The sequence below is a fragment of the Lipotes vexillifer genome, unplaced genomic scaffold (assembly GCF_000442215.2).
Source record: "Lipotes vexillifer unplaced genomic scaffold, Lipotes_vexillifer_v1.1 scaffold418, whole genome shotgun sequence".
NCBI lineage: Eukaryota > Metazoa > Chordata > Mammalia > Artiodactyla > Lipotidae > Lipotes > Lipotes vexillifer.
In genome coordinates this window covers 2,820,160-2,847,786 of record NW_006798629.1, presented here as the reverse complement: position 1 = coordinate 2,847,786, position 27,627 = coordinate 2,820,160, and the positions used below count along the sequence as shown (strand labels likewise).

Genomic DNA, 27,627 nt, shown 5'->3' with positions numbered 1-27,627 from the left:
TGACAGTTTTACTTCTTCCTCTTTAATTTGGATGACATTTTTCTTTTTCTTGCCTAATTGCTATAGCTAGGACTTCCGATACTATGTTAAATAAAAGAGGAGATTGGGCATTCTTGTCTTCTTCCTTATTTTAGAGGAAAAGCTTTCAGCTTTTCACCATTGAATATGATGTTAGCTGTAGGTTGTCATATATGGCCTTTATGATGTTGAGGTACATTCCCTCTATATCTACTTTTTCTAGAGTTTTTATCATAAGTGCATGTAGAATTTTGTCAAATGTTTTTTTTTCTTTCTGTACCTTGAAGGAATGGCCTTGTGGGATGTGGGAGCATCCCCTGTGTAGACTGCTTGCACCCATCCTTGCCTCTTTTCTTAAACCCTTACCCACCCTATTTCCTCAAGTCTACAGGAGAAACCTTTTCAAAATATAAATTGGAACATGTCATTCTGTTGCTTAAAGTATTTCAATGGATCCTCATGAACTGTTAATAAAATCCAGACTTCCCACCATAACTTTCAAGATTCTCTGCATTCCAACTCCTGCCTGTCGTTCAAACTTATCTGATACATCAGATATCAACTCGTGTCCAGCATTGCATTCCAACAAACTGGCCTGCTTTCTCCTTACACATGCCAGGTGCCTGCCTGCCCCTCATGCCTCAGTGCCTTTGCATTGCTATTTTTTCTTTCTCCAGTGCTACTCCCCTGACCTTACCTGACTGCCTGCCCTGGAGTTTGCCTCTCCCAGTTATCCTCTGTCACATCACCTTGTTTATCTTTTTCATAGTGTTTAACAAGATCTCAGTTACTTTAATACATATGTTTTCATGTTCATTGTCAGTTTCTCCTGCCAGAATGTCTATTTTATTCAGACTTTGTCTTGTTCTATATATATCCTCAGTGCCTAAATCAGAGCATGGTGCAGAATCAACATTTAATATATATTTGATACTTGAATGAATAAATGTCAAAAATCTTACTTTGGGACCTGGAACCTATGTGAAATTTTGAGAAAATGAATTAAGTCCTAAAGAGAGCAGCCTATATAGCCAGTAAATGGAGTCTAAAATGAAAAGTTATGGGACTTTAGAATTATATATCTTAGAAGTAACAAAAGCAAAGAGAGTGTCAATAGTAGAATTTGAAAGAACAAATTAAAAGAACAGCTAAATTGCAAAACAGCAATTTTTCAGTTCCCCTAAGTTCAGGACAAGAAGTTTTCAAAAGCCATAGGAGGAATTTAAGCTGAAAAATAGGGGAAAAAAACTCTTGCTATGTAGGTAATATAATTTCTCCAAGTGGTTTGGTATAGTAGGTATTAAGATGAAAAAAAAAAAAAAGATCTACCTTCAAATCTAAGGTAACACATATATTTTCAGTAGACATAGATTAACTGTTACAACAATAATACCCCCAGAAAGTAGAGAACTTTTAAACATCAAATAATTCTGAACTGTTATTCACCTCACTTTTATTGCCCAGGGCATGAGGCCACAAATTTTTTGGATGAAGCGAGCATGTGGAAAACTCCAGGGTCTAGTAGAGCAGCTTATCTATGGTTATAAAATATTTGATCAGAATGTAATACACAGGTCTGTTGCCCTAAGTGGTAAACTTAGGTAACTAGGTATAAAGTCTGTAGTATATATGATGGTCAAGCATGTCTCATATTTCTTAATCAGCATTAGCCTCAGTGGAATCTGAATATGAATTTATATTTCTATTTGGGTATGGACCATAAGTCTTTAATATGCAAAGGTGAATCTTTACCTCCAGTTTTATAGGCAGCCCTATCTCAAATGCAAATGTCATTGGAAGAAGCATCTAATTCCCAGGCCCTATTTGAGTTATGTTCACTTGAACCTCTTGGCACTAGACAATTTCTTCTATAATTAAGCTGTACTGTATCCATGAGGTTCGACTCCTTGCTTCTTCCCTTAGATAAAAACAAACCTGAATGGGTCTTTCAAGTGAAGTCTGTGATTTTCCAATATCTCTTGCTTCCTATGTGACTATATTACAATTTTTTTCAAGATTATAGTGAAAAGAGAGTGATTTCCAAAGGAGGGACTTGGTTTAAATTTAGTCCCCATTTCAGTCTCAAATAAGATTGGGCTGCCTGGAAGCAATTTTCTTGAAAATGATTTACTGAATAGTAATAATTTAAAAAATCATATCTGACAGCCCAGATACTTAGCTCTTCAAGAGTAGCCTGTGTGTAGGTGTGCATCTGCTAGCACAGTCTTGTGTAATAAGAGAACATAATTAATTCTGCACCTTTCTGAGATAATTGTTCTTAGAAAATTGCATATTGAAGGACTCACATGGCATTTTACCATGTCAGCTTTCCCTGCCATCCCAGGCTCAACAAGTGTTTTGCTGGTTGTGTATTTTAAAATACTCTCCCGTAGGGAGCAAATCCCCTTCCTTGAAGTATCTTGTGGTGAATGGTTTTACCTACCCTACACTTCTATGGTGCTTAAGACAGTGTCAGGTGTGCTGGGAAAAGCTCAGTAAGTAATGGCCTGGAAACTTTACCTGCATCCAGTGTATATTTTATGTTCTGAAACACTCATACAGGTGTTTTCCAGTGGATTCAGAAGTTGTGGCAAACATAGTACCTTAAAGGAAGAGATCATGTTTCAGTGTTCTCAGAGCCTAGTATTGTGTTCATGCTTGTGGCACTGAGTAAATGAAGATTGCTGTTGAATTTCTTGCATATGTTGACCTGTCCTACTTGCTCTGGCTGCAGCACAGTGACCCTCATTTTCCTCTTCTCTTCTTAGTGGTTGCTGTGCTTACTGCTTCATTCCCTCTACTATATCAGTCTTGTCCCCACCTTTTGCCCCTTAAGGAAGATCTTAGGGAGGACTGGACTAAGTTTACACTCCCCTCTACCCCTGAAGTTTTGTTTCTCCTGCTTGCGCCCCAGCCCCAGAGAGACGAAGGCTTTATAACTTCCAAACGCTGTAAAGCAAAAGAAAGAGGTTACCCTCACCCCTTCTCAAATGACAGACTGATTCTTTTTAAAATTTTTCTTTTAGGACAGTTAGTGTGGGGCATTGGCAAAAGGGCCGGCCTGAGAAGCGTGGTAAACTTGGGGGCAATTTAGAAGGAGGTTATCTACTGTAGGCAACAGAAATCCAACTCAATTGTATACGCCCGTGTAACTTACCACCAGAAACGAGAAATAGAACATGTCCATTCCCCCAGAAAGTTCCATCGTGCCTGTTCCTAGTCAATCTTTCAACCCCCACTATCTGATTTCTATCGACCTAGATTCGTTTTGCCAGTATTTCGGTGTCACAAAAATGGAATTATTCAATATGTACCCTTTTGAAGCTGGCTTCTTTTGCTTAACCTAATGTTTTTGAGATATATCCATGTTGTTGAGTATATCAAAAGTTCTTTTTAATTGCTAAATATTCCATTATATTGATATATGATTTTCAAATCCATTCTCCTGTTGATGGATTCTGTATTGTTTCCAGTTTGGGATTCTTACGAATAAGGTTGCTTTAAACATTCTTATCTATGAACTTTTGTGGACATATACTTTCATTTTTCTTGAGTAAATACCAAGGAATGAAACTGCTGGATCCTAGAGAAATAATTCATCAAGCTGTTCACTTAAGATGTGTGCATTTATTGTACATTAATTATATCTTCAGAAACTATTGCAAATCAAAACAGAAATGCAGTTTTAAAAACAAATTATTATTGGTTTAACTCACCTATTTAAGACACTAAATGAACAACAATTTGTATTTTTCATTTCAATAAAACTTATAAATCAGTGGCAAAAATAATAAATAAATAAAGTGATCTGAAAACTGAAACCAGAATGAAAATCAACCTAAACTCTAAAATGCAAACAAGGCAGCAGGACCACAGAAGCCAAGTGCTGTGGACTGAATGTTTGTGTCCCCCACAAAGTTCATATGTTGAAACCTAACCCTGAATGTGATGGTATTAGGAGGTGGGGGCTCTTGGGGGTGATTAAGTCATGAGGATGGAGCCCCCATGAATGGGATTTGTGCCCTTATGAAATAGACCCTGAGAACACCCTCAGTCCCCTGCCATGTGAGGACATGGTGAGAGGACACCCATGTATAAACCAGGAAGTGGGCCCTTGCCAGATACAGAATCTTCCAGTGCCTTGATCTTGGACTTCCCAGCCTCCAGAACTGTGAGAAATAAATTTCTGTTGCTTTTGACTGAAAGAAAGTAAGAAAGAAAGAAAGAAAGAAAGAAAGAAAGAAAGAAAGAAAGAAAGAAAGAAAGAAAGAAAGAAAGAAGAAAGAAAGAAAGAAAGAAAGAAAGAAAGAAAGAAAGAAAGAAAGAAAGAAAGAAAGAAAGAAAGAAAAAGAAAGAAAGAAGGAAATCCAACTCAAATAGAGAGCTAAAAGCAGAGATTTATTATAAGGATTCCAAGTATCTTACATGATTAAATAAAATGCACACACACACACACACACACATATAACACACACAGACCCACATGCACACCTGGATCTCAGGAATTCTTATAATCAGGTTCTCAAGCTTCATTTCTTATTCTATTTTCTCTCCATTTCTTCCTTTTCTTTTTCTCTCCATTCTTATTTAGTAGATTTGCCATCTTTCTTTCCTCATCCAAATGGCAGGAAATGGTGACAGCAGCTCCTCAATTCCAGGGGGCAACAGATTAAGCTTAACTCTTAGTTGATTTTAGATTCCTGTGGAAAGACTGAGTGGGTTCAGCTTAAGTGCCCACTCAGATTTTATCACTTTGTGTGTGTGTGTGTGTGTGTGTGTGTGTGTGTGTGTGTGGTGAGGGGAGAGGGTCAAGGATGAGGAGAGATCACACTGTGGTAGAAACCACAGTGGTTTCCATGACAACCCAGTGGACTGAAGAGTTAAGAGACAAGATCCAGAAAAGGGGAGGGGGGTACTCAGAAGTCGTTGGACGAATGAAGCAAAGCTAGTGATTGTGTGTGAATTGTGGGTCATCACATCACTGTAAGTTGTACAATCATAACTCAGCAACATTTTCTTGGAAACCAAATTCCATTTAAATATATATTAAAGATAAAATCAAGAACACACAAAGATTTAAACATCTCTAAATGGGCTCATGTTTCATCTCCTCTGTATTCTCTTCTGTGTAGCCTTCTGTCAATCAAATAGCATGAAGCATACCCTGCAAAGAGCTCAGCCACATTTCCATGACATCTGGGGGTTTCAGCTTGTGTTTTCAAGTTGAACCGTGAACAGTTTGATTTTTAAGCTCCTTGGAGGGAGATGGGGGTTAGCTGGGTTGGGAAAGTCAGAGGATGAAAAGGCCACCTGCCATCCCATCAACAAGACAAAAAATGTCTTTCATTCCCTACCTCCCTGGTTATTTTACCCTGCAGGGAACAGCAGATATTCAGCCTGAAATAAAAGGTATCAAATCTACATATGTACACACATGCACACCTCAACTTGTGTGCATTCCTTGAGAATGAAAAACTACCTAGGCTACATCCACCAGGAATTCTCAACCCAGCCCCACTTGGAGGGACCCAGGTCTCCATTCCACACTGCATTCTCCATGGCTGTTTAAGTCTTAGGGGTCCAGAGCTCGCCCTCTTCAAGGTCTGTAGGTTGGGATAACAGAGCCCTGCCCTCCTGACAAAGGCTCTGTGAAATAAAGATGATGTTGATGCTGCTGATGCTATCATGGCTCCTAGGAACAAAACTGTATGTGAAGCACTTTACAGACATTAACATTTTTATTCCCACAACAGTCATGGAGATAGGTTGTTAAATTCACGTACTAGACAAGAAGACTAGTTAAGGATAAGATAGGTTAAAAACCTGATCCAGCATCCCTCAGCAAGTAAGCAAGGGAAATCAGGAACTACAATTTCAGTCCCAAACCACCTGGCTCCAAAACCCAGTTGAAACTTAGTGTAAGTTTATCCATCAAAACAAAGTTAGAAGGCTTCTTTGGTGGCTCAGTGGTTGAGAGTCCGCCTGCCAATGCAGGGGACACGGGTTCGTGCCCCGGTCCGGGAAGATCCCATATGCCACAGAGTGGCTGGGCCCATGAGCCATGGCCGCTGGGCCTGCGCATCCGGAGCCCGTGCTCTGCAACGGGAGAGGCCACAACAGTGAGAGGCCCGCGTACCGCAAAAAAAAAAAGTTAGAAATTCTCGCTCTGTCCCTCAATCCTCTGAGCACTAAATGCCAGCTGTATTGTAGGCTAACGGAGCATTCACAGGAAATATGTTTCCCTGGGAAAATGAGCTTCACATGCCAAATGTATAAGTAAAACATGAACGACAGAACTTTTTGATAATTCATCAGGCAGTAACGCTTTGATTTGTGCCCTTTTTTCTGTAGGTTATATTTTAATGAGAAACTTTTTGAAAAATGAATCATAAGAATTCAACCAAGTTATAAGTGGAGAACTCAGTTGTATACATGTAACTTCCTTGAGAACAGGAACTACATTTTATTCATCTTTGTAATCCTTTTCCTCACGAAATTGCCTGCATGAAGTACATGCTTGATTAATACTTATTGGAATTTAATTCATTCCTTTGTATATATACACGTTTCCATATCCATAAAATAATAGAATGTTAGAACTGGAAGGGACCTAGTGTACCATCTGATAAAACTCAGTTTTTCTTTTGATGACAAGTGGCTTAAAGAGAAGGGGAAAAAGAAATTTACTCACATAACTAAAATTCCCATCTTATAGACCTAAATGAGTTAGAATATTCCCTCTGTACAAAGAGGACGTTCATTTTTGGATAAAATCTCCCATCAACCAAATGAAAACATGTGTTTCAAGTAAGATTCCATCAAAAGATCAAAATATATCTTATCAGGTTTCTCTTGTCAACGGATATTTAGCAGCACATCTACTGACAGGGAAAAGATACTAATGTTTACTAAGTATATATTATGACCAAGACAGTTTGTTTACAATACCTTATTATATTTAATTTGCCATCTTTGCATCGCCCCTGAGAGTTTGGATTTTCATTTCTGCTTTGGAGATGAAGGAACTGGGCGTCCAAGTAGCATGCTGCCTGAGATTACAAAATCAATGAAAGAATCAAACAGTATAGGAGCTTCCCTGGTGGCACAGTAGTTGAGAGTCCGCCTGCCGATGCAGGGGACATGGGTTCGTGCCCCAGTCTGGGAAGATCCCACATGCCGTGGAGCGGCTGGGCCTGTGAGCCATGGCCTCTGAGCCTGCGCATCCGGAGCCTGTGCTCTGCAATGGGAGAGGCCACAACAGTGAGAGGCCTGAGTACCGCAAAAAAAAAAGAATCAAACAGTATAAAATCAAGTTGAACTCTGGTATTCTGAATCCCAGCCTAGGATATTTGTCCACTAAAGTATTGTGCCACAAATCAGCACATAATTCTCCTAAAAGGGGATGTTCTCCTTCAGGCATTTTGACTTACAACAGAAGCTATACTGAATTTCCAGAAAAACATTCACTTTAATCTTCTTAACCCTAATGCTATTACTTGTCATGTCTCATCAAAAACCCATTGTGCCTCAGTATTTTAAGAAAGATTTCTCATTAACAAGAAGACAAGTAAGACAGCAGAACGACTATAGTCCGGCCATTCGACTTTTGCTCTCCCCTAACATTTGTGCTTTTATTTGCTCATAAATCCATCCATTTATTAAATAACCCTGTGTTCATGGACTAGCTCTGGGAGAATTTCTTCCCATTCAAGTATGTTTTTCAGTCTGCTATGCATATCATTCTGCTTTATTCTTCCCTTGCTCCATGTTCAAGGGTAAACTTGTAAAATCTCTACTCCATCATCATTTCAAATGTACAAAATAACATTTCAATTTCTTTCCAGACCCAGTTTCATCCTTGAAAGAAGTTAGAAGCCTTCTTATTAGTTGAATTTTTAAAAATCTTTGGTGTGTGAATATATCACATTTGCCAGCAAATAACACATACTCAGCACTTCCTGAAAGTACACACATACTTGCACACATTCATATAATTATGCAGAGGGATTGAGAGTATAAGTGAAAGAAGCAATATTTTAAATTTAGACTTTTGTTCACAATTCTCAATCAGTCTACAAATACTTTTCCTGTGGATAGGTTAGGACTTTTTAAAAACGTAACTTTACTCTGGGTTTTTTTTATGTTGTTGTTCAAGAATTTGATCTCCTGGAACTTGTTAGAATAACCTTGAATATTTTACTGCAGTAAATATTTCACCGTTTGGGCTATGCCAGTCTGATCATGTTTCACAGTTCATCCTTGGGGCTGTGTGCCATTTCTTCACACTAGTCCTACGAATACATCCCTGTAATCCCAACCAAACCCAGATTCAACTGTTACAGTACGGAGTCAGTGAGTGGTCTGATTAAAGCTGTTGTAAATGATGTAAGTTAGTGGAAATTAACTTAAAATTAAAAGCAAGTTACAAAACCCCATGGTAAACATCTTTACAGTGCTTTTCTTGTGAAGTTCCCCAACAGGATGGAGACCACAGAGAAGAAAGCATATGGCGGACACAGTCTGCTTACACATCAGGCAGAGCTGGAGGCCTCCGGTTTCATCAGATTCAAGGCATCCATAAACACACCGTTTAAACCCAGCAATCTGCAATGCCAGAAGAGTGGCAGCTTTGACTAGAGTTAACAGTAGCCAAATGGTTAGAAATATGAAGTAAACAAGATGCCAAGTTAGGGGGAAAATGGAAGTGCCTTGAAATTATGAACTGGAAGGCCAGCATGCAGTAATAATAACTCGATGGGGGTGGAGGGACAAAGGGAGATGCATTTCTGTCAAATGAACTGGGACTTAAAGGATTTGGTTTCCACGTCACTGAGGAAAATGATTCAAGAAATTTCTAAGATGAACATCTGCAAGTTGCTAGGCTTTTGTGATGTGGTAATCCCACTTATATTTTCCACCCTGAAGATTAAGCAGAGCACATGGTGACCGATCTACGTCACTGCATTTTGCCAGCATTCATAAATAGTCCCAAGTCTGACTAGTGCTAATGAAGTGTATTTATATTCTAGGTTATACAGTTTACATTTTTCCTTTGAGGCTATTAGTCACCCTTTTTTCTTGATGGTACAGAGTGTTAGCATCATATATGGGAAAATACCAGAATTACCAAAACAGGCTTCTGTCAAAAAGAGTGGTGAATGGTAGGTAATAGAGTCAGTACACATACAAGTTGAGTGGCTTGGAGTAAAGTTGCTTTCCTTTCAGTGCTTTCTTCCAGTTCCTCATCTCTGGCCTGGGTGATGTCGAACAAACTGTATCAGTTGGGTCAGGCTGAATGCTGTAACAAACAACCCCAAGTCTCCGTGATCTGATACAGTGCATAGAATAAGACCTACAGGGCATGTCTCATTCACATCACAATGTACAGGTGGTGGGCAGGTGGTGGCTTTTCCCAGGGCAACTCAGGGATCCAGGCTTCCTCTATTTGGTGGCACCATTATCCTTGAGGTCTCAGCATCCTCTGGAACTCAGAGTCCTCCACTGGAGACTTTGTACCTCAACAGCCAACCAGCTGAGAGAGAGAGGATGCAAAGGCTTTGTTCGCACCACTCAGGGACCAGACCTAGATCTCTGCTCACATGCCACTGGCACAGCCAGTCATATGGGTCTACCTAAGTGCAAGCAATCTGGGAAACCTCATCAAGCTGTGTGTCTAAGAGGATGCAACTAGTGAACCACCAACGTGTCCGAGCCACAGGCCCTTCTAGCGTTATTTTTCCATTATTTTTTAATTCCAGTTTAAGAAGGCTTTCAAACACTGAGAAAGGTATGTAACCAAACTAAACTGTGCTTTTGCTCTGTGTGTGTTTTATTTTACTACAGTGTTTTTATTTTGCCTTTCAATCAGAATTTGTTCTTCAGAAAAGACAGAATTGGCACACTTGACATCGCTTAGTATTTTGAGGAAAATGTGAGGAGTGGAAAATGAAGGCAGCTTGCTGGATATATGAGTGTGCCATCATTTTAAGGAAGCCTAGCATGTAAGAGTATGAATCTACCAAATTCATCGATAAATCAGAGGGTATTCATAACTATTGACTGAAAAAAAAAATGCACAACGTGAGAGTTGTGAGTTAAGTTTTATGTGGGGCAAAATGAGGCCTATAGCCCAGGAGACAGCATTTCAGATAGCTCTGAGAAACTGCTCCAATGAGGTAGGGGGGAAGGTCAGTATAGATGTGATTCTGGTGAAGGGGGAGTACATGCAATCAAGCACGTATTTTTTGCAGAAGGTTTCTGTTAGTCTCATGAAGGTTGCTGCTACTCACGAGGAGTGGACATCACCATGAAGGATTTTAGTGCTTTTCTAGATACAAGGAGATGCAAGAATTGGGCTCATAAAATTGTCTTCTGAAAATATATAACTATCTGGAAGACCTGCTCTGCCAGTTTTTCCCAGAGCACCAAGTGCCTCCTTCCCGATCTCCATCCTGGTCTCCTTTCAGGGGGTGTTGAAGGTCAGCAGCTGCAGTGGCTCATGATTTGATCCTTGTAGAGGTAGATGGCAAGTGCAAATTTATAGGTGACATACCTTAAAATATTTCTTCAGTTCTTCTAAATAAGTTACCACACAAGGTCACTTTAATGGGACATCCCCAAGTAAAAGTCAATGTTCGTTTAGAAATTCTGAGTGAATTAACAGAATGGGAAGAGTGAGAGGAGGAACAGGGTCTCAACAACAATAATTTAGGGCCAGTGCCGAGTACAAGTTATGCCTCCTGAGGATCTAATGGAAATTTATGGGGAAAATAAGACTTCCTCTGTGAGACTCCAAATGACCTTATTTTGGAAGCATCTTTATTCCCTAAAGGTGGTGTGCCTTCACAGTCCAACTAAGGCCAGAATTGTTCCTTCAAAGAACCAACATGTCCAATTTCTTGCAACCCCCAAAGAAACAACCTGACAAGCACAGTTCGACACGGGAGATGGGAAACCTGAAGGGGCAGAATTGACTTGCACAAATTTGTGTAAATAGCTATGAAAGCCTAATCCTTCCCATAGACTCACTTGTGCATATTCTGCAATCATAGAAATAATTGTCTTAAAACTTGGGGGAGGGGCTTCCCTGGTGGCACTTGAGAGTCCGCCTGCCGATGCAGGGGACACGGGTTCCTGTCCCGGTCCGGGAAGATCCCACATGCCATGGAGCAGCTGGGCCTGTGAGCCATAGCCGCTGGGCCTGCGCGTCCGGAGCCTGTGCTCCGCAACGGGAGAGGCCACAACAGTGCGTACTGCAAAAAAAAAATTGGGGGAGGGAATTCCCTGGTGGTCCAGTGGTTACGACTCTGCAGTTTCACTCCCGTGGGCCTGGGTTCAACCCCTGGTCGGGGAACTAAGATCCTGCAAGCCACATGGCCAGAAAAAAAAGAAAAAGAAAAAGAAAAACTTAGGGGAAAAAGTTTGTTCTGAAGAGTATTCTATGTATACGTTTCCTGTGTGTAACAAAAAGAATGATGTCTTTGTACGAATCTATAAGTAACAGTTAGATAGTTCTGTGAATTCAGAAAGACCCCACTATAAGAAGTTCTGCCCATTCTAAATGGATCTCCCTTACTCACTGTTCACATTTTTATGAAGAGGAGTTCCTCAATGGATATCACTGTGATTTTCCCCCAAATTTGAAATAGCCACTTTGTGACTAGGTTGCCATGTGATAACTCTTAAAGCTGGTCTGCATAATATAATTTCAAGAAAGAGCTCCTTGCCTCCCCTTTCCCCATGAACCTCTCCCCTAAATTCCTCACTGCTTATATTTTTATAGAACTTTTTAAAATATTTATTTGGCTGCATTGGGTCTTAGTTGTGGCACGTGGGATCTTCGTTGCCGCCTGCAGGATCTTGGTTGCAGCATGCATGTGGGATCTAGTTCCCTGACCAGGGATAGAATCCAGGCCCCATGCATTGGGAGTGTGGAGTCTTAACCGCTGTGCCACCAGGGAAGTCCCCTCACTGTTTATCTTTAAAGCTTGAGGAAAAGTCTATCCTCTGATGAAAGCTCAGTCTCAAAATATAAATTTTCATAAGAAAAGAAATAGAAAATACCCACTACTGTATAACTGGAGAGTGATTTCCCCCACAGGAAGCATGCTCTGGGTGAGAATGTTATTAGAAAAGAGACCCAGAGAGAGGAACGACATATTTAAAAAATATGATCAGGCATTTTTTTATCAATGACAATTTTTGATCTGGAAACTTCCTAGAGCACCACTGGGGGATCAAAATGCCAAACCAGACACACCTCTTCCTAAATTTCAGTGGCTTGGAAGTCCATTGTGAATTCTCACGAAGACTTGTTTTTAGTCTATATGTAATTAGTCAATATACCTTCCTTATTTTGCTCCACACATCAATTGTACAACAAAACCCTAACTTTATTTTTTAAATTAATTTTTATTGGAGTATAGTTGATTTACAATGTTGTGTTAGTTTCTGCTGCACAGCAAAGTGAATCAGTTATACATATACATATATCTACTCTTTTAGATTCTTTTCCCATATAGGTCATTACAGTGTATTGAATAGAGTTCCTTGTGCTATACAGTAGGTCCTTATTAGTTATCTGTTTTATATATAGTAGTGTGTATGTGTCAATCCCAATCTCCCAATTTATCCCTCCACTACCTTTCCCCTTTGGTAACCATAAGTTTGTTTTCTACACCTATGACTCTTATTTCTGTTTTGTAAATAAATTCATTTTTACCATTCTTTTTAGATTCTACATATAAGCGATATCATACGATGTTTGTCTTTCTCTGTCTAACTTGCTTCACTCAGTATGACAATCTCTAGGTCCATCCATGTCGCTGCAAATGGCATTATTTCATTCTTTTTTATGGCTCAGTAATATTCCATTGTATATATGTACCACATCTTCTTTATCCATTCATCCGTCGATGGGCATTTAGGTTGCTTCCACATCCTGGCTATTGTAAATAGTGCTGCAAGGAACACTGGGGTGCATGTATTTTTTCGAATCATTATTTCCTCTGGATATAAGCCCAGGAGTGGGATTGCTGGATCATATGATGGCTCTAGTTTCAATTTTTTAAGGAACATCCAAAACTTCTCCATAGTGACTGCACCAATTTACATTCCCACCAACAGTGCAGGAGGAAAACCCTAACTTTAGAATCTTGGCCTCACATCTACTAACTGTGAGACTTTCTTCCTCACCTAGAAATTGTTGAGTGTTTGCTAAAGGTGTGAACACCGTGATGAACAATATTCATCTTGCTTAAGTTTCAAAGATTTCTTTCATTACAAAATGAATGCCAAAAAAGTGTATGCATTTGGTCACGTAGAAGCTGCCTATGGCCTCACTATCGTGGCCCTCTATAGACCTCTTCTTATTTTCTGAAGCTGAGTGAACTTGCCCAAGGCACTATCGTTCAAGTACACAAAGTAGTTCATTTCAGTTTGCTGGTTCAAACACTGTCTTCTACAGACAGGGCTGTTCAACTTTTCTGTTACAGTATATAGCTGACAATGGTCTTCCTAGGCAGCAAATCAGGCATTTCGCATTAAGTTTAGAAGTGCCATCGGGAATTGTGATGCAAAAACTTCTCACTCCAAATTCAGCATCTTTGTTCACCAACCTGGTTTGGAACCAGAGTACTCGGCATGTATTCTGAAAATCTTATGAAACCAGCTATTGTGTTTCCTTACAATTACATAGTAGCGGGTTTTACAGGCTAACCAGGAGCCATTGTACCCTAATCAGAAGCTGGTCATTGGGGGGCCTCCACATAGTGAGTGTAAACTGTGTAAATTCTTCTAGCACTGATTACCCTGCTCAACTCCCAAATCACTGATTTGGTTTATAGCTCCTTAAGCGTGAAATCTTTAAAAGTGTGTGTCGTTGCTGAGAGATTTCTAGTTAGTTTTCTTCACACAATAGTGTGTATTTCCTTCCCTTTTCTTTCTAGGATAATATGAACTACATATTCGTAAATAACTCTCTCCCTCAAAATCATCCCATGTTTCCAAGTTTTTACATAAATATTAAGGGACTCCTTTGGGTTTTCTTTTAATTCCGAAGTCTTGTAATTCATACATTTGAATTCAAAGAAAGGAAGTTAAAATTGTGTTTAGAAGGGCTGTCATCCCATGCCACAAAAACATACATACTTTTCTTTGCACAGTACTGGGTGGAATACTTTATAAAAAGTAATAGCTTGACATTCTATTGATTTCTCTCTCAACCCAATTATCTGCTTCACTTGAGTAAAATGATGCATTTTCAAATTTTCCACAGGTATGAATATAGTCAGTAAGGCATTAACAATATATACAATTTGGGGGAAACTTGTGTTTAAGAAGTTTAATGGCCTCCTTGTTAAGAAGTCCTATACATGTGTGTATATAATATATATATATATATATATATATATATATATATATATATATATATGTTTTTAAGTTGGACAAACCCATCTGTGTGAACATTTAGTTCTGCATCATCTAGCTAATAATGCCCTATTCCTCACCAGCTCAATTCAAAGAAAAGTTTTCTTCATAACCAATGTATCAATAATAATACAATTACCACTTATTAACAGGAATTATATTAATGCCAGACACTGGACCAAATACTTTCCAAATGCAACAATGTGAGGACTTTTTTCACCATAAATTCTAGGTGAGAATTCCTTGTGGATCATTAAGTTGAAGTGATAAGAGATGTACACTTCCCAGCAGGTTCCAAATGCCTTCTTTCCCTGGAGAAGCAAGAGAGGCCTGGAAAGCATGGCACCACCTAGTCCACCTCTGGCAGGAATGCTGGACACGATGGCCAGCGGGAAGCAGAAGAGAACAGAAGGGACCCAGGGGGAGAGTTTCAGTGAGAGAATTTGGAGAGGCACCATTGTTATCACTAATGGAATAGAAAAGGAGGGGTCATTTTACAAAAGTCTTCCTGTGGTTTATCACCGTATTGCCTCCAAGGTTCTTGAAAGATATGGACCAAAAGATTAGAATTATTTTTTAATTACTTTTGGTTGCTGTACTACATTTCTCTTAATGTGACACTACATCAGATGTGGCCAGTCTGGTCTCCAAGATTGGTTCAGTTTACAGGTACGTATTTCATTTAATCCTTACAAGTTTAGTTATTAGCATCATTTTTGAGAGAAAGAGTGAGACATAAAATTCATTTGTGTTAAGCCATTGAAATTTAGCACATTTAGCTTTGTTACCTAAGCATTACTTATTCTATGACAATTAATATGCTTCCCAAGGTTCCATAGCTAATAAGTGACAAGACTAAGGCAATTCCAGCTCTTAACCCCACTGCTATACTACCTCCTACATGGGTCCCGTTCCCCACACACAGACCTTTCGTCATAATATACGTCAGTGAAGAGTTTTTGTGCTGCTTCCTACACTGTAGGAGCTGATTCTCTAGCTCCAGACATCAGTAAGCACTAAATTCAAGACTCACTTACTTGACATATATTTCCCACACCAGGAGCAATAGCAATTACCCAGGGGAAGAGAATTCTCCAAGTCTTAATAGTTTGTCTTGACCTCGAGGCCCCGGGTGAAATTGGGAAATGTCAAAATCATTAGTCTTTTCATTAAAATCTCATTTCTGTTTCTAAATTACAGAACAAGCAAAGAAAACATAATAGAAACTGTATTACCCACTTAGGGATTCAGACCAGCCTCTAAAATCTCTTCTTTTAGATGGTGGTGACCTCTCAGACATGTTAAGTTGAAGATGAATGCTCCCTATTCAAAGCCTATCCTTTCTCCAGAGGTTTCTAGTTCCTCCCATCTGCCACCTGCCATGGGCGTCATTCACTGCTTGTTGACACCTCCACTTGAGTCTGCAAGAGAAAGAAGCAGATGAGGAAATGAGACCTGCTGATTTGACAATTATTTATGATTTTTGTAAGAGTGGACATTTTAACTATGAGAATTATGGGGTTATTTGCAAGTATCCTTCATTCATATTCTCTTTATCCCAAACAGCCACCAATGCTGGTAATATTGCCGTCCCGTGAACAAGATAAAATCCGTGATAATCCCTGTTTCTGAACGGGGACGTGCGCTCCTTCAGTCTGCTCTGTGACTTAATCAGTGTGGCATTACTAACAAGGCAGAGATGTCATGAATCAGTAGTAGAGAAGAGCCTTGTAATTCACATCTCATTTCCCGATTGAGCAATCAGCTGCAGATAACATTCTCACCGGGGCACTTTCGTGCCTTATGAGATTCCATAGTTGAGAGGTCATTTGCAGACCACACAGGGGCTTATAAATCCTACCTGTGGGCCAAGTAGACAATGGAAATAGATTTCCTACCTTCCTTGGGCCACTGGCCCCCTGGGTTACTGTTAGGAGTCCTGGGTCTTTGTGGTGGGTTCCACTCACCTTTGCTTCCTTCCTGCCTCACAGTGGTCAATTTCTTAGTGGTTCGGCCTCTTGAAAAGAGCTTGAGAGTAAGGAGAAGTTGTTGGTAATGCCTCATCACTGCTGAGAAACCACTCACGTTCCTTTTAGAGGTGGCCTTTTAGCCTCCCGTGAAAGGCGGGGCCTCACACCCCGCCATCTCTCAGAATGCAGAGGGATTTTAATGGGTGGAGGGAATAGATAAACGAAATCAAAGAGCTCCCTTGCCAACTAAAAGAATTCATAAAAATTCTAATATCAGGGAAGAGTAAGCTGGGACGAAGTGAGAGAGTGGCATGGACATATATACACTACCAAATGTGAAATAGATAGCTAGTGGGAAGCAGCCGCATAGCACAGGGAGATCAGCTCGGTGCTTTGTGACCACCTAGTGGGGTGGGATAGGGAGAGTGGGAGGGAGGGAGACGCAAGAGAGAAGAGATATGGGGATGTATGTATACGTATAGCTGATTCACTGTGTTATAAAGCAGAAACTAACCATTGTAAAGCAATAATACTCCAATAAAGATATTAAAGAAAAATTCTAATATCAGGATAATTTACTATAGGGAAATTTAAGAACTTAAGGGGGAAAATGAGTTGAATGAATGGCCAAGATCAGGTATGAGCCTATGAAAGTTCCTATAAAAGGGTCTTCATTCAATAAAAGAGACAACAGTCAAGAATGCAATGGCACGTGTCACATCTAAAATGACTATTAATTTTAGTATATTTGATTTCCATTTGCAATTCAAGCTCAATAGTAAACTTGGGACCTTCTTTACACAGTTAAAAAAATTGTGGATTTGTTTTGCTTTGTTTGGCAGCAAATTATATGAGGACTAAGAGACCATTTTTCCTCTCTGGTCCTTGATGCCAGTGAGCAGTATTTTTCCAATTTAAGAGTCCTGTCTCATGAACTTATGGTTACCAGGGTAGAAGGGAGGGGGGGATAGTTAGGGAGTATGGGATTGACATGTACACACTGCTGTATTTAAAATAGATAACCAACAAGGACCTACTGTATAGCACAGGGAACTCTGCTCAATATTATGTAACAACCTAAATAGGAAAAGAATTTGGAAAAGAATAGATACATGTATATGTATAACTGAATCACTTTGCTGTACACCTGAAACTGACACCACGTTGTTAATCACCTATACTCCAATATAAGATAAAAAGTTTAAATAAAAAAGAAATAGTAGGGTATAACATGTTATTGAGAGATGTAAAGTCTCAGCCAAAAGCAATACAATTAAGAATATTAAACCTAAAAACAACAAAAAAAGTCCTCTCTCTCAAGTTCCCACTGGACTCACAGAGTGATAGAGTAATTTAGGTGGTTAGGATGGGGGAAAAGGAGACCAGCTACACAAAAACTTTTAAAACCAATGCACCAAAGCTGAGAATGTTTCTTTCCCAGTCTTCAAGGTTATGATGCCTTACTTCTGGTCATAACTTTGTGCCAGGCAGTGTCCTCAGCCCTTCTGCCTGCACTGGGCTTCTTCCATCCTGATGGAATGAAGGGCACAATCCCAAGGTGTGAACAGGTTGACCCTTACCCTTCTTGATCTCTCTCAAAACTTTATTGCAGCGACTTCATTTCCTGCTCTTGTGTCTTACTTCCCTTTTATCTTCCCAACCTCTATGACTTCAGTCTTTCTTTTTTTCCTAATTATTCCCATTAGAGATCACCAACAGTTCTTCTTATTGTCTAAAAGGTATAAAAACTCCATGTGGGAGGGACTCAAAATTGGAAAGCTGCCTTCCTCAAAACTTTCAAAACCATTGAGTCTTCTAGTGGCTGGAAAAATAAATATTTTCTATCCATGTTTCTCCCCGCTGGGGAAAGAATGCCTAGAATTCATCCGATTTCCTGAAAGATCTGTGACTCAGAAAAGGTTTACGAGGTGTTTGGATAACTTAGCCTCATGGGTTTTGGGGGTCGGATTTGTGACAACCATCAAACCAGATTAAATGCCATAGTATGTCAGGCATTTTTTCTTTCAGCCCAAGAAACAGCATTAACCATTGGAAGAGGTATCTGAGAAAACTCATGATTCTATGGAAGGTACACTGAGAGTCAGGAGGCTTCTGGGCGAAAAGTTCTGCCACTAACTTGTTGCATGAATTGGGCAAGTCATCTCATCTTCCTGGGCCACTGTTTCCACATCTCTAGTTAGGGAGTTGGACTAACTCAGTGGTTTCAAACCTGACCTGGAGACCTGAGACCCACACCCATCACCAACTGAAAGAGATTCATTGGAACTGGTACTCTGTAACCTGATTTTTTAAAGGAACACTTCTCAAAGCATCCTATTGTCTGCCAGGTGTACAAACCATTGTAGCAGAGACTCTTTAGGGTCACACTTCTAGCTTGAAAATACTGGGTTTCCATTAAACTAATATTCTCCACACTTGGCAGAATCTGGATTAGCATGAAGTAACAGTCAACAGAATGCATCTGTCAGAGCCTTCTTTTTAAAATACACGTGATATGATGGACTTCCTCAGAACATAGGCATTGAAAATGCTTGCCTACAAATGTGGCTGAGCAGAAAATGTTTTATATTTTATCAATCTTCTTGACTCAGTATTTAGGTTCTATAGTGTCTAAAACTAAAGGCACCTGGAAAATTACTGACCGATGGTGGTGCACAAATTGTGAATATCAAGTAAAAACCTGTGGTTTTGAAGGGGAATGGCAGAGGGGTGTTTCGCTTAAGAGATGAAAAGAGTAATTTCATTCTGTCTTAACAGCAGGCACCAACCTTTTCAGAACAGCCAGGTTTTTGGGTTGCATCAGAAAGGAGAACGTCACCAAGTTGGTTATTCTCCTGTAAGAGGGGGGAAATATCTTAATACTTATATTTATAAATGTTAAGGAAACAACATGAAAGCCGAAAATTTATTTCACTAACATACATAAGTTCACAACAATGAACAGACACAGAAAATAGCAGTATATACAGAATTTGACTACTTACAATACATTACAATAGATAACAGGACATTTCATAAACAATTCAGTACTGGATTGAAATCTTTCCAAGGATGGTTAATTCCATTTAGCAGAACTATAACAAATCCATTCCTCTCAGGGTGAGAGAGGGCTTTCACTGTTGCTGTTTAGTACTTTAAAAATATTTGCCTCTTATAAGTAAAATGAACCACAGCAACTGCTAAGTGAACTTATTCCATGTATGCTGAGTGTTATTAAATCTGAGTTTTCTGTGATTTAAAAAAATTTTTTTAATAAAATAAAATAAAGCACATGTGATTAATACCATATGTGAATTAAATGATTTATTCAGAGAGCCTATCACAGTAGTGCTGGCTACATAATGGACACTTACCTCATAGGATTTGTAATGAAAATTAGTGGATGTCATGGCTGGGGAGCATTTACCAGGGTGCTGATCACAGTGAATACTTAATGAATTGACAGCTGAGAGGATGATAATAACAATGATGTTGGTTATAAGATCTCACTACTCAAAGTGTACCCCATGGGCCAGCAAGGTCCATATTACCTGGGAAGTCATTGGAATGCGGAGTCTCAGGCTCCACCCAGACCTCCTGAATCAGAACCTGCAAGTTTGAGAAGCACTGATATAGAAAAACATTCTTGGGGTTCAGCAACTCGACAGAACTCATATTAGTAGTAAACCATGGGGGTTGGGAGTCACACCCAAATCAGCAAGTGCTAAGGCCAGTGCCTTTCCCTTATCCCTTAGAGAGCATCTCTGACCTGGAGATGTTCAGGCTTCCTGAATCCCAGGGCTATTCTTTCTTTCATCCAAGCTGTAACTGAAAAGCTTTTCAAAAACCCATTTTTTATGTCTACCACAGTAGCAACGACATTGTAATTTTGTTTTATTTTCCACATTTTTAATTATTCAGCTGTTTTACTTGTCACCGTTTAGGGAATTATTACAAAACTTTTGTCTTCAGTGCTACTGATCAATGCATATTTAGGCAACTAAACAGATGTAGAATGGGTTGACTGCTTTGATAAAATTAAACATTGATGAAACATATATTTGCACAGCAATAATGATGCTGGCATTTGTATAAATAATAGCAGATCTATTTCCCTAATCATCTAGGAAAAAAAACAGTCGGGGTGGGGGGGTTGACAGAATTACCAAATATGTCTCACTTACTAGGCAGGTCGTTTTCAAGTGCAAGTTTTTTTTTTTTTCATGGGAATAAAATTATGTTAATTTATAGCATCTATTACCACTTTAAAATGAGAGAAGTATATTTGAGCAAAAAACAATGTGGATGAGACCTGAAGCATATTTCCCAGATATGTTATAATTTCCAGAGCTTGTTTGTACGTCATGCAAGGTGCTTTTTTTTTTTTGGCGGTACGCAGACCTCTCACTGTTGTGGCCTCTCCCGTTGCGGAGCACAGGCTCCAGACGCGCAGGCTCAGCGGCCATGGCTCACGGGCCCAGCCGCTCTGCGGCATGTGGGACCCTCCTAGACCGGGGCACAAACCCGTGTCCCCTGCCTCGGCAGGCGGACGCTCAACCACTGCGCCACCAGGGAAGCTTGTGCATGTTTTTTAATGTACTCCTCCACAGTACCATAGTTTGATTTTATGCAAGACGTGTTTTGAACTTAAAGTGATTCTATGTTACACATTTGTTTTTCACATTTTACCATCTCTGAAATTGGGATCAGTCTTATAACTGATGGCATGTCACAATTTGATTGACAGAATTTTTTTTCTTTTTTACAATCAATTGGATCTTAAAATCACTTAAATTGAAAATTAGTATCTGCAGTGAACTTAATCCTAGTCCACAGGGAACATCATAGCAAGTAAAACAAATGGGACAGAGAGGGTTCATCACCCTCACCCATATCCAAAGGAAAAGGGGAGGTGGATAAATAGAAAGAAATGAGATTAAATAAGAAACGCCTCCACGATTTCTTTTTTTCACAGAGCCGGAGAGAAAAATCATGGAAGATAAGATAATTTAGCAAAAGGGCAAGAAAGAGGAATAAGGGAGATGGAAAACAAAAAGAGAGCAAATAAAGGCATCAAGATGGAAAATGTATCCGATGAGTGTACTCTTTTGACCCCTATTTCCTGGGTGTGGTGTCCTGTGCTAGACAATTTGCTGCTCCCTTTTCTTTATTACACACTCTGGTCAGTAGAGCTCCTAGAGGGTGAGGTGTGGGAGATGCTCCCAGCATCTCTCAGGAGGTATTTCCTCTTCTCTGGCCCATGCAGGTGGCCCATCTCCCCCCCACAGCCTCTGAACTTTCATCTCTTCCCCTGCCTCCATTTCACTCAGTCCCAAACCACCGAGAAGGCGTAAATGATTGTTACAACTTCTGTTTGTTTGTTTGTTCTTTCAGGTGATATCAAGATTATCGAACAAATCTACGGTCTCACAGGTATGGCTTTTTGCCAAAGAGCAAAATATTTATCTAAAATTTGTGGGATTTCCAACAAATCTGTCTCCCCCTTGAGGACGTAACGTATTCATTTTTGACTTCCCCTAAAGCACTTGAGAGAGATGTGGCAATGACTTTCATGAGTTTGGGAATAGAGAAAGATTGAAACTCATATATCTATTTAAGGATCTTAGAGCTATTGTTAAAACATTGTTTGTCACCAAAACCTGCCCAGAGTAATGAAGTCCTGGGGTACTGATCTTAGAAGAATTGAGCTTTTAAGTCAGTCCCAACTTTTAAGAACCCTCCAATTTCACAGAAAACTTTCCCCCCAAACAGTAATTTGTCCAATTTATTACCTAGACCTTTATTACCAATAATCCCATGAAACCCTGTAAACAGCTCCTTTTCTTGCTCTGTACCCTCTTGAAGCAGAACCCCCCAACTTTCACACACATGCAAACACACACAGATACACATGCATACAGAAGTGCACAAATAAATCCAATTACACAGCATGTTACAAAGACGTTGATAATGGCCGAATATGGTTGGGGGTAGGAAGCAAACAGAATTGCTATTGAGAAACATTTTTAAAGCTCTTAAAACATCTCAGTGCTATCAACCAAGTTCCTCCCTGCCACTAGCTGTCTTTTCTCTCTCATCTCTGTAAAATCCCTCTTTGGGAACTAGCAAAACTGTTGTTACATTTAAACTCTTCTCAACAGGCATCCTTTCCTCATTACCTCTTTTCCACCAGACCTTTCCTATATTCTCTTTCTCATGAAGAGAAATTTAGCCTCCTTTTGGATTTTCCCATCTGAATTCCTCACCCCGCCATAGCACTCTGAAAATGAACGTCCCTTCCAAGAATACACCATCCTTAACTTGCAAAAACAAAATCTGTATAATTAAGGCTGAAGTTCATTTGCAATATCAAAACTACCAGAATAACAGGGGTTTCAATACAATAGATATTTATTTCTCTCTCATGGACAAGGCCGGAGGTGAGCAATATAACAGTGTCAGTAGGCCTGGAGATTTCCTCTTTCTGCTTCATGATCCTCAACATATGCCTTCCTTCTCCTCATTCTCTCAGATGGCTGCTGGAGATCCATTCATTTCATCAGTGTTCCAGACTAGAAACTAAAGCAAAGTAAAAGAGCAAGATAGATGCTCCCCTCCTTCTAGGAGCCTTCCTAAAATTTCTCTATAACCTGTCCACTGGCATACTATCATCCTAGAATTTGGCCTTATGGCCAAACCAAGTGGCAAGGTGTCTGAAAAAGGTGATCTTTGGGCGAGGTGCATTGCTAAGAGTTCTGTTAACTAAGAAAGAAGGGGAGATTATGTAAAATATCACAACACTATCTGTAGGACCTGCCCTGATGTAAATTTTGTTTCCTTTTTCTTCATGATCATCACCATCATCACAAGGGCAAGCATTTAATTAAGCACATTCAGTGCATATCACTAAGGGTGTAACTACCATTACCTAATACCTAATTTCTTCCTCACATTATTGCCAATTTACAGGTGAGGAAACTAAGGCTTTAAACAATAACATTACCTGACCAAGGTTATAGCTAGTAAGTCATAGGACTTTTAAGACTGTGTGACCAAAAACACATGCATGCCACCACTAGACTTTATTCTGCTTTCCTTTTAGTCAAGACAGGTTTAGTCAAGACTCATTTGTGAGCTTGAAATGACTATCCCAGCAAGATGTCATGAGCAAAATGAGAGACTCCTTTGACTGTGGGGATAAAACCTCATTGCCCTCATGGGAGCATTCATGAGAAAGATGAGAGGGAAAGGAAGAGATGGGTCAGAGAGAAGGAAAAGATCTGTGGTTGAATTTTGTGGCCATGTATACACAGGTGAATCCAGTGACACAAGGGAGGAGGGTGTTTCTATACCAATGGCCTGAAGAAAGTAACTGGTACTCCTCCTGCACAGAGGCTGCATGTGGGGCTGGGTATTTAATAATAATAAATTTGGGTATTGTCTGCAATGATGGTCCACGGGCTAATGAATTCTTGGTATAAATCGTGTTGGCTGTCCCAGTCACAAGAGTCAGTACCTAAGCAAATTGTCCAAGGTGCCAAGCATGGAAGTATGAAAATTAAATGAACTTGCAGAAGTACAAACATCTTATAGGTTACTAGTCAGAAGATTCTGTTAGAGCCAAGGGAGCCTCGTTGAAACAAAGGAATAGTTAAATTGCCAATGCAAATGTAAACAGAATTCCAATTAGAGAATGTACTCACTGATTTTAATTTCTGTGATAAGTTCTCCCTGTTGTATCTTTAGCTGGATGAGCTCACTTTTCTGTTCTACAATACTAGTATACAAATGTTCCTGTGCAATTCCACATGGGTCCATCTTTTGTTAAAAGCACAGAATTTAAAATTCTGTGAAGAAACAAAAAAAAAACAAATAAAAGCAAAACCATGACTATTGAATAAAGAACTAATAGCTTTACCATTAATTAAAATAATCACATCTAGTTGGAAAGATGAGTCTAATAATTCCATTTCCTCAAGAAATTTTGACCCATAAGATTAAAATACAGGGCTTCCGTGGTGGCGCAGTGGTTGAGAATCTGCCTGCCAATGCAGAGGACACGTGTTCAAGCCCTGCCCACATGCCGCGGAGCAACTGGGCCCGTGAGCCACAGCTACTAAGCCTGCACGTCTGGAGCCTGCGTTCCGCAACAAGAGAGGCCACAACAGTGAGAGGCCCGCGCACCACGATGAAGAACGGCTCCCGCTCACCGCAACTAGAGAAAGCCCTCACACAGAAATGAAGACCCAACACAGCCAAATTAATTAATTAATTAATTAATTTTTAAAAAACGATTAAAATACAAAAAAAAAAACCTTTCTAAGTGAACTGATCATTTTACTTTACAGCTATGGCCTCAACTACATGGGTGAATGGACCTGTCAGTCATTACAGATTCAAGTCCATTTTTTTGTTACATATATATATATATATATATATATATATATATATATATATATATCATTATAGCTGTTACAATAAAATTCATATACCAATAAAACAACTATTTATTGAGATGAAGTAATAACCATAACAGCTCATGACATTTAAATAGTATTCTTAGGTCTTTTCAGTTTATTATGAATTATTGATAAGCAGGTACAAATGATTGTATCCTCAAAAGAAACTGAGGCACAGAAAAATGAACTGACTTTTTGGAGCAGGGTGGCCATGTCTGGGGCAGAGCAAGAAACACATACTCTTAGAGTGACTCTGTTGAGGGCCATCAGCTTAGCCTTTGCTACCTTGTCTGCCCTGCCCCTTCATTATCCCCTCCTTCATCCTTTCCCATCCTCTCCTTTGCTTCTTCTAAGCCTGTAAGGTTGAAGGAGCCCAGGCAGGAATCCTGCAGGAGAGTCTGCAAAACTCTCCCTTTCCTTTCCTAAGGCTCTTCAAGGTGAGAGGATCAAATGGTTTGCTATACTTCCTGCCACCTGACTTGTGAGAACAAGGAGAGCTGAGGACACTTCTGATCTTCGTTCATCTATGATCCAAAATAGGAAAGAGTTTTATTCTCAAAGACAATATAATTTCGCTGGTTGATCTCCACATAAAGTTCCACTGAGGACCCTGTAACTTTAAAATATCAAGGCCCAATTATGCTAAGTGAAATCAGTCAGACAGAGAAAGACAAATACTGTATGAAATCACTTATATGTGGAATCTAAAAATTACAACAAACTAGTGAATATAACCAAAAAGAAGCAGACTCACAGACACAGAGAACAAACTAGTGGTTATCAGTTGGGGGAGGGAAGGGGGAGGGGCAAGATACAGGTAGGGGAGTAAGAGGTTCAAACTACTGGGTATAAAATAAGCTACAGGGAGATGTTGTACAACACAGGGAATATAGCCAATATTTTATAATATCTATAAAGGGAGTATAACCTGTAAAAATTGTGAATCACTATATCGTACACCTGTAACTTATATAATATTGTATATCAACAATACTTCAATAAAAATAAAATGATGAGGATACCTGAAAAATGAAATAAATAAATAAACTACCAAGGCCCAAGACTTTCCAGTAAAATTGAAAATGTCTTATTCCTAAAAACATGCCACCATATGCTATTATAAATGGCAGGCTGATTAAAACCTCAATGCAAACCTGATCAAATGCACCTTTTACATAGCTCACCACCAAGAGAGTTTAAAAAATGAAGAGAAGGATTGTGGGCTAACACCAGGAAAGCAGAGAGAGTAAACCTAGCCAAGATCAGAAATGGGGAGATTTTTAACATCTTTTATTGAAATATAGTTGATTTACAATGTTGCGTTAGTTTCAGGTGTACAGTAAAGTGATTGAGATATATATATATATATCCTTTTTTTAACATTCTCTTCCATTATAAGTTATTACAAGATATTGAATCGAGTTCCCTGTGCTATGTAGGAGGTCCTTGTTGGTTATCTATTTTATATATAGCAGTGTGTATATTTTAATGCCAACCTCCTAATTTATCCCTTAACCCCCTCTCCTTTGGTAATCTTAAGTTTGTTTTCTATGTCTGTGAGTCTATTTCTGTTTTGTTTTGTTTAAAATTTTTATTGGAGTATAGTTGATTTACAGTGTTGCGTTAGTTTCAGGTGTACAGCAAAGTGAATCATTCTTTTTCGGATTCTTTTCCCATGTAGGTTATTACAGAATATTGAGTAGAGTTCCCTGTGCTAGACAGTATGAGAGACTTTGAACAGCTGAATAAATAAGAGCAAAATCTGTGAGGTCTTCCATTTTAAAGGCTCTAGGGGATCTGACTTTGTTCAGATGGGCCCTGCAGCATGAAAGATATGCCTCTCAAGAAGTCTTCACAATCTGTACTCATCTATATTATCCTCCGATTTAGCCAGAGCCCAAGGGAAATGGCAGCATCAAGAAGAGACTCCCATCCATTGTGGAAGACGAGGAAGAGGAAGAGAGCCGGGAGGAGGAGGAGACCGCTTCCCTCTCCCCCATCTACACAAGGGGATCTTCCTCTTCCCGTAGCAAGAGGCCTGGAAGCAGTAAGAGCTATCTCGGCTTAAGCCTGAAGCAGCTGGCCTCGGGAACAGTGCCATTTCACTCACCTGTCAGAGTCTCCAGTTCCAATTCCCCCAAAAGCAAACAGGAAGCCGACACCCCTAACCATGGTAAAAGAAAAGAGAAGAACTTGAAATTGCAACTTTCAACTTTGAGCAATGCTGGACCCCCAGACCTCAGTCCAAGGTGAGAGTTCACATCATAGAATTCTTTCCCAGGTGAAACTGGCTGCCTTGTATTCAGACTAGTACCTGGCTGGGAAATGAGTCATCCTTCTGGGCCTTTCTGCCATGCAGGTTCCTAGCCTCGATGCTTCAGCTTCCCTAAATTTTTGTGTGCCATTTTTGACTCTACGTGGAGGTGTATGCAAGATGAGAATAAATCATTTTAGTCACATTCTTAAAAGGGTCCACGAAATGTTCCAAATTCTTTCTCTTCTCCCTTTATCCATTTAGCTCTACCTATTTTTATAGATGTATATTTCTACATTGTAATTTTATAACTTAGAATTTTCTAATGAAAACAAAAGAGATGGAACAAAGTCCGTATTGTTATCCCCTCAGTATCTGATCGTACCACAAGTTTCATGAAGCAATGAGTGGAAATTATGAAGGAAGTGAAGTGCTGGTCATCATTTCCCATAGTATTTGCTACATTATTGTGGACGACTGAACTTAGTTTTATTTCTGG

The 27,627-nt window shown here is 39.6% G+C and overlaps 1 protein-coding gene across 1 annotated transcript in view; it reads left to right on the top strand.

Annotated features, from left to right (window-relative positions):
- KCNH8 (potassium voltage-gated channel subfamily H member 8) overlaps positions 1 to 27,627 on the top strand; it is a 397,642-nt gene that overhangs the window by 334,628 nt on the left and 35,387 nt on the right. Inside the window, exons 12-13 of the mRNA XM_007470616.1 lie at positions 21,810 to 21,848; positions 26,765 to 27,123. Of these exons, the coding sequence (XP_007470678.1) occupies positions 21,810 to 21,848; positions 26,765 to 27,123 (398 nt within the window). The remainder of the gene's footprint in view (positions 1 to 21,809; positions 21,849 to 26,764; positions 27,124 to 27,627) is intronic.